General features: G+C 42.9%; 1 protein-coding gene across 1 annotated transcript in view; it reads right to left on the bottom strand.

The window, feature by feature from the left end:
• The window catches only part of Shroom3 (shroom family member 3), a 312505-nt gene that overhangs the window by 200860 nt on the left and 103141 nt on the right, over window positions 1-8504 (bottom strand). The window contains exon 2 of the mRNA XM_031391054.1: window positions 2263-2417. Within this exon, the coding sequence (XP_031246914.1) occupies window positions 2263-2417 (155 nt within the window). The remainder of the gene's footprint in view (window positions 1-2262; window positions 2418-8504) is intronic.

The following is an 8504-nucleotide window of genomic DNA, read 5'->3' as shown; positions in this document are numbered from 1 at the left end:
TGTTAACAAATTCAGATAAATTGAAATCATGTAACTTTTCTCATCGTAATGCAATAAAAGTTAAAAAATTTAAAAAAACCTTGGTTACATTTATTTATATATTTATTTCACTGGCAGGCATGCATACACAGCACAACATGCAGGAGACCCAGAGAATCACCTGTAGAAGTCTATTGTCTACTTCATCACGTAGGCCGATAGGCCGTAGAGATTAAGCTTAGGTTGTAAACCTTGGACACAAGTGCCTTTACCCACTGAGCCATCTCATAGGCACTTAGTTCTTGACCTAGCAAAACATGCTTATGTCTAGATTTAGACAATCATTATATAAATAGTAGAAGCCTATTTATGTAGACTATACCATTTACTCTTTTCAATCACCTTGTAAAATACACTGCCTGCCCCCAACGGTAGTGACTTATAACTAATAAAAGTTGTATAGCAGTTGGGGATGTAGCTCTGGAGTAGAGTGTGCTCTTAATGTGAGTGAAGATTAGATTCAACTCTCAGCACTCTCTACTAAGAAACTGTAGATACTCAAGATGGGTGATGTAATGATCTGACACACGTATGCAGTATGATCAATCAAAATTAATCAAGTGAATCAGTGCACACACTGCCGGACACTATTACCCTTGCGCCATGTGTGTGTGCTGGGTGCATCCAGGCTTGCTTGTGGTAAAGGCACTTAAGAGTTATCCTGGCAAACTATAAATACATAACACAGTATCAGTAATAACAGTCACCAGGCTACAGAGCCTATTCCTCGAACTTCCTTGTCTTGGTTGCTTGGTTGCGTTTTAGAGACAGGGTCCAGTTGACAGCAGTTGGCCTTAAAATCACTATATAGTCAGGCTGGCCTCAAGCTTACCGAACTTCCTCCTCCCAACTGTAGGACACGGGTGTCACCACAACTGGCCTCTTTTGCCTTTGACCTGAAATCTGTGCTCTTTAATCAACATCTCTGCATTTCCTGTAGGCTTCATCCCAGGCAACTGCTGCTGGAGTCTCTGCCTCTAGGAATTCTACTCATGGGATCCCAACCGGCAGATCAGAGTATATCTTTTTTTTTTTTTTTAAGATTTATTATTATAAATGGGTACACTGTAGCTGTCTTCAGACGCACCAGAAGAGGGCGTCAGATCTCATTATAAGTGGTTGTGAGCCACCATGTGGGTGCTGGGATTTGACCTTCTGAAGAGCAGTCAGTGCTCTTACCCGCTGAGCCATCATCTCACCAGCCCCGAATATATCTTTTGAATTCTTTTCATTATGTGGAAAACACTATGTTCTCTAGTTTTCTTTATGTTGCAAATGGTATAATATCCTTCCTTTTGGTGCTCTAAAATATTTCAGTATATGCATGTGTGTTACATGTTGTATGTTTTTTCAGTATATGCATATTGTATGCTTTGCATACATGAGCTTGTACACATACATCACCTTTTCTTTATCCACCTCTCATTTAGTGGACACAGATTATTTTCATATCTCAACATAAAGCAGATATTTTAACCCTCATGTAACAATGAAGAAACTATATTGAGATGCTGTCTGAAAAATATTTGGACTGGAGAGATGCTTAGTGGTTAAGAGCACTTGATGCTCTTGCAGAGGTCTGACGGCTCACAACCATCTGTAACTCCAGTTCCAGAGAATCCAACACCCTCTTCTGGCCTTCTTGGGTACTGTATGCACATGGTGCATATACATGCATGAAGACAAAACTCATACAAGCACACACACATACCTAAAAGTAAAATAACTAACTTAAAATATTGCAAGCAAGTCTTTCCCCAAAAAGGACCTAAGATGATCAAACAAGAGGGATCCACCAGTCTTTTAGCCAGGAGTTGTAGGCATGGCTAACAAAATGTCACCTAAATTAGCTCTAAGTCTACCACTTTAGGTCCAGAACACAGGGCTGCTTAGAGCTCCACCCGCCTCTGGATATGTCGGCATTCATCAAACCTAGAATTTAGGACGGACAGCAAAGCTCTTGTGTAACAAGCCAGTGCTAACTCTGAAAAGCAGGGAGGGTTTCAAAAGAGAGATAAACAGTGCTTGCTTCCTGACTCATGCCACAGCATGGGCAAGAAGAAAGAAAAAGAAAAACCTGCATAAAGACAGCATTACAGATAATTTACACACCATGTCCGGCAGGACAGGGAGGTGACGCTGATTTACACTCCATGTCAGGCAGGACAGGGAGGTGACACTGAGGGGTTAGAAGAGACAGGGTTGACATGCCAGCTCACTTACCTGCGCACCAGCAGCCGGAGGGTCTTGTAGGACCCCTTCACCAGGGAGACAGCCTCTCTCCTGGAACTGCTCAGTGCCACCTCATTGATGCGTATGACTTCGTCCCCAGCTTGCAGTCCGGAGCTCACAGAGTCGGCTTTCCCCCCTTCTTCAATCTGCTCAGAGAGATGAGAGAGAGCCATAGTGACCTCTTGTCCAGTCTGGGTCAATTCCTTTGTCCTGAGCCATGCCTGGATAGATGCAGAACATGGCAGACCAGCTGCAACCACACCCCTTGCACCCAACCAAAGTGTAATCTTTAAGAAGTAAGGGGCTGGTCTCTCTGCTCCATATTCTCTAGTACCTGTAACTCTTCCCACAGAGGGTGCTCACAAACATCAGCTGAGCGGATGAACAAAGTTCTGGAGACCACTAACCCAGAGCCCCCTGGACACCCCCTTCCCTCTCCAAATCCACTTGGAGCTTCTGCATATTCCTTTAGAAATTGAAGTGGTTTTTGTGGTTGCTTTTTCAACAGAGTCTCATGTAGCCCAGGCTGGCCTTTAATCTGCTATGTAAACACAAGAATTAACCTGTGACTCTCTGGTTTCCACTTCCTCAGTGCTGGGACCCATGAGTATTGACAACCACTCTCAGTTTGTACCCACACTGAGATATATAGCCTCGGGCCGATTGATCTGTTTTCTATAACTCATGTTCCACTTTTTGGTTCAAATTAAAGCCCACTGGATAAGCAAAGTGGTATAAATAATGGGATATTATTCAGTAGTAAAACAGAAATAAAAAGACGCAGAAGTGTCAAGAAAGCAGTCTCCAAAAGCTACATACTCTAATTATGTGACATTCTGGAAAACACAAAGCCACAGACATGGTGGGAGATCTGTGGTCACCAGAGTCTAGTGGAGATAGCACAGAAGCCTTCTGGGTAAATGAGACGATTCTGTGTAACAGTGTGATAGTCTGTCAGGCCCTAAAAAGATACACCAAGAGTGGATGCTAATGTGAACTCTGGATGATGCGGTGGTGGGTTGAGTGTGCGTGGCCCAGGGACTAGCACTATTAGGAGGTGTGGTAGCTGTGGTTGGAGTAGGTGTGGCCTTGTTGAAGGAAGTGTGTCACTTTGGGGATGGGCTTTGAGACTCTCCTCCTAGCTGCCTGGAAGACAGCAATCTTCTCCAGTTTGCCTTTGGATAAGATGTAGAACTCTCCGTTCTGCTAGCTCCATGCCTGCCTGGATGCTGCCATGCTTCCCACTATGATGATAATGGACTGAACCTCTGAAACTGTAAGCCAGCCCCAATTAAATGTTGTTGTTTATAACATTTCACAGCCTCTCTTCACAGCTGTACTTCCGTTTTGTCAGTTAGACTGATAGGTAGAGGGAGAAAAACAAGCAATGAGGTCATTGAACAGGTCCATGGTGGGGCAAGCAGAACACTGACCATGTGCTTTGGGAACAAGCAGGGGGAAGTGTTGCTTGGTCCAGCACTGGAGTGCTGGTGGAAGGTAATGGAATGTAGGTCATGATAAATTGATGCAAAGAGGGAAGCAAAACAAACTTAAAAGCTAGTAAACAAAACCTGGATCATAGTTACTCTGAAGAATTGCTTCTATAGTCAAAGACCTCCAACAGATCTTAAGACCTATAGAACGGACCAAATAGCAATTTGTGTTGCCTTCATAGTTATAAAGTTGTAGATTTGCGTCTTATCTACTTCCTGTTTCAACAACAAAAATAGTATATGCTAAAATCAATGTTTTAATGAATTTGCTAGTAAATGCTTACATATTTATTATATAGTTAGAGAGAGTGGGAATCATGCACAAAGATATAAAAGTCCCCCACCATGCTCGTTCATATCACTGAAGAGGTCACTGCAACTCAGAGCCGTGAATTTTATGTGCATTTTAAAAAATTCATCTAACAAAGATGCTATTCCACTTTACACGCCTTGTCAAGCTTTATGGAGAGAACGTACAGTGAGTGGTTATGCTCCTGAGTCACACAGATAAACTCCAAGAGAGCTAAGTTTTCTGTTCTCTATGTTTCTGACCGCTCTACACTGTGCACACCGCTCTACACCTGTGCACATGCAAGATGGAGTAGTGAGATCCACCATGTGACACCAACCGCAGGTCCTAGCCTACTGTGAAATATCAAAAGTGGGAATCACTGTCTTTCATAAGTAGTATGGCCTGAAGACATTGCTCCTCAAAATAGCCCATCATATGTTATTGGTTGCATGGCACTCGAGGTTGGAGGTGTCACACGTTGTATTTAGTCCTCTTGCATTGATGGCCGTTTCTGCCTTGTAACCTTCCCTGTCAGCCTGGATAGCCAGTGCTCTCCTTGCATACTGAATAGCCTACTCTAGGCCTGCTCAGCTGCTCAGGTTTTCCTCCGACCTGGATCTCTCTCCTTCCTCAGCTGTCCGTGTGCGGAGCTTTCTCCAAAAGCTACAGTAGACCATACTCATAACAGCAGAGTCGGACTATATGACCTTAGCTATTTCTTAGTAGCTACGTGGCTTTGAATGTGTGACTCAACCTCCCTGTACCTCAGTTTCCCCATCTAAAGAATAAACATTTCCCATACATATAGTGGGAATTAAATGAGCTCATGCTAGCCAAGGGCTAAAATAGTGTCTGGTACACGGTGCACACTCAGGAAAGTTCAAATACAGTCACTACCCACTGCTTCAGTAAAATTCAGATACATTGTTTCAGGCCAGGTTCAAGTTCCATCTCCTCCAAAGTTGTTCAGACTTCTCACCAATACCCACCCCAACTCCTTCACCTCTGTATTCGTCCGTGAAGACAGTCCCTCAGGTTGAGAGTGTAGCTAAGTAGCAGAGCTCTGGTCCTACATACAGAAGGCCCTGACACTACTCAGCTATTAAAAACAATGAATTTATGAAATTTTTAGGGAAATGGGTGGATCTGGAGAATATCATCCTGAGTGAGGTAACCCAATCACAAAAGAACATACATGATATGCACTCACTGATTAAGTGGACATTAGTCCAGAAGCTCGGAATACCCAAAATACAATCCACAAACCACAAGAAACTCAAGAAGGAAGACCAAAGTGTGGATACTTCAATCCTTCTTAGAAGAGGGAACAAAGTACCCATGGAAGGAGTGGCAGAGACAAAGTGTGGAGCAGAGACTGAAGGAAGGACAATCCAGAGACTGCTCCACCTGGGAATCCTTCCCATATTCAGTCACCAAACCCAGACACTATTGCGGATGCCAGCAAGTGCTGGCTGACAGGAGCCTGATATAGCTATCTCTTGAGAGGCTCTGCCAGTGCCTGACTAATACAGAACCAGAGGTTCACAGTCATCCATTGGACTGAGCACAGAGTCCCCAATGAAGGAGTTAGAGAAAGGACTCAAGGAGCTGAAGGGGTTTGCAGCCCCTTAGGACGAACAACAATATAAACTAGTACCCCATAGCTCCCAGGGACTAAACCACCAACCAAAGAGTACACATGGGGGGCCTCAGGGCTCCAGCAGCATATGTATAACAGAGGATGGCCAAGTTGGCCATCAATGGGAGGAGAGGTCCTTGGTCCTGTGAAGGTTCTATGCCCCAGTGTAGGGAAATGCCAGGGCCAGGAAGCAGGAGAGAGTGGGGTAGTGAGCAGGGGGAGGGGGTGGGAATAAGTTTCGTTTTTTGTTTTTTGGGTTTTTTTTTGTAAAGGAAACCAGGAAAGGGGATAACATTTGAAATGTAAATAAAGAAAATATCTAATAAATAAAAAAGAGAAAAAAAAATCACAATGTTTAAAAAAGGCCCTGGCTTGTGTCCCCAGCACCAAAGAGAAGAGCAGCAAAAGTAATGCCCCTCCCCCACTGCCAGAGACCCAATGAACAAAATAGTATAGAAATATAATGGAACATTCAAATAGTCTATCTCCTTACCCAACTTTAACATAATGCTGTATTCCCCACGTGATTGTTCAGCAAAGTCATTTATATCTTGTCTGTTACCTGTCTACAGGCTCACCTTCCCAGCTTGAACTGTGAGCCTTAAAGAGAGGACTCAATCATGACTCCATCTGTAATTAGGTCAAAATGTAGGACTTCCTCAGAAAGCACAGTTTCGCCGCTGTAACAAAATACTGAGCAAGTAGTTAAGAGATGGAGGTACAGTAATAAACATGACCGGGCTCTCCCCCAAAGCAGGTTGTGGAACCAAGTTCTGACCACATTATTCACCCACAACTTGAACAAAATGAACCCTAGGAAAGGGTCAGTGGCACATATGAAGATGGAAATCGAGTTATAGAAACAACAGCAGATGACCAGATAAAGACAATCAGGGCCACACACACAATGGAGTGTCACTCAGCCATGAAGAAGAACGGAATTACGTCACTCTTCAGGTAACTGGAGGCTATCCTGTTCCAAATGCAGAAAGATGAATATCACACACATTTTCTCATGTGGGGAAATCTCAGTTTTTTAATTGGCTATTTTGGAAGACAAGAGAGACCAGTGGGACAGGAAGAGGGGCCAGAGAGAGCAACAGAGGTTGAACATGATCAAAGTACATTACATACATGTGAAAATAATAAAAAACAAGGGAGCCAGGGGGAAGCTTCACACCTGGAATCTGTCACTTAGAAAGCCAAGTCAGGAGGATCACGCCAACGCCAACCTGGGCATCCAGTGGTACGTATGGAGAGTGCCAAAAATCCACGACGACGACACAATATACCTTTATTTTCTATAAGTTAAAAAGAAAGAGAAGGAGGAAGATGCTCACTGCACAGTCTCCTTCATGTACATTCATGACTGAGACAAAAGCAAACATCAGAAAAGTTGGGCTGTGATCCAGAGGACTAAGCTATAGATATTCCAAGACGTCCCCCCCTTTCTATATTTACAGAGTTCCCCAGAAACGATCCACTTTTTACTACAATTTTAGGTTTAAACTGCTTACTTTTTATTGCTTTCTAAACTTTTTTTTTTTTTTAAAAAAAAAACTAACTAATGGGCTGGTGAGATGACTCAGTGGGTAAGAGCCATGACTGCTCTTCCAGAGGTCATGAGTTCAAATCCCAGCAACCACATGGTGGCTCACAACCACCTGTAATGAGATCTGACGTCCTCTTCTGGTACGTCTGAAGTCAGCTACACTATACTTATATATAATAATAAATAAGTCTTTGGGTCGGAGCAAGCAGGGACTGAGTGAGTGGAGCTGACCAGAGCAAGCAAAGGTCCTAAAAATTCAATTCCCAGCAACCACATGAAGGCTCACAACCATCTGTACAGCTACAGTGTACTTACATACATAAAATAAATAAATAAATGTTTAAAAAACTAATTAATTCACTTATTTATTGAGACAAGTTTTAACTAGATAGCTCTGTCTGACCTGGAATTTGATAGATAGCCCAGGCTGGCCTGGAACTCACAGACATCCAACTGTATCTGTCTCCTTAGTGCTGGGATTAAAAGTGTATACCACCACACTCTAGAAAAAAAAATTTCTACTGTTTAATGCTTTGTGGTGCTGGGGCTGGAACATACACAATGCTAGGCAGTGCTGTTTTAATTCCATCATTAGTCCAATATGTTTACTTGAATTTTTTTAAAGATTTATTTTTTTATGTATATGAATACACTGTCATTCTTTTCAGACACATCAGAAGAGGGCATCAGATCTCATTACAGATAGTTGTGAGCTACCATGTGGTTGCTGGGAATTGAACTCAGGAGCTCTGGAAGAGCAGCCAGTGCTCCTAACTGCTGAGCCATCTCTCCAGATCTCTACTTTTTGATTTTTATTTTACTTTTTGAGATGGAATCTCACATATCTCAGGATGTCCTCAGAGTCACTCTGCAGCCAAGGATGATACTGAACTTTAGATCTTCCCACCCCTACCCCATCAGTGCTAAGATTAGAGGGTGTACCACCTTGCCAGTTTGGGTGGTGTTGCGATCAAACTCATGGCTTCATGAATGCTAGACAAGCACTCTACCAACTGAGCTACATCTCCAGGCCCTCAATGCTTATGTTAACTTGTTTTTACATTTTAGATTTATTTTATTACTTTTTGTGTATCAACATTTTGCCTGTGTCTTAGAGTTTCATTGTTGTGAAAGGACCTCAGTGACCAAGGCAACTCTTTTTAAAGATTTATTTATTTCATTTAGAAGACAGAAGCAGGCAGATTTCTGAGTTCGAGGCCAGCCTGGTCTACAGAGTGAGTTCCAGGATAGCCAGGA

This window comes from Mastomys coucha, unplaced genomic scaffold (genome assembly GCF_008632895.1).
Source record: "Mastomys coucha isolate ucsf_1 unplaced genomic scaffold, UCSF_Mcou_1 pScaffold22, whole genome shotgun sequence".
NCBI classification, from domain to species: Eukaryota; Metazoa; Chordata; class Mammalia; order Rodentia; family Muridae; genus Mastomys; species Mastomys coucha.
This window is presented reverse-complemented; position numbering and strand designations above follow the sequence as displayed.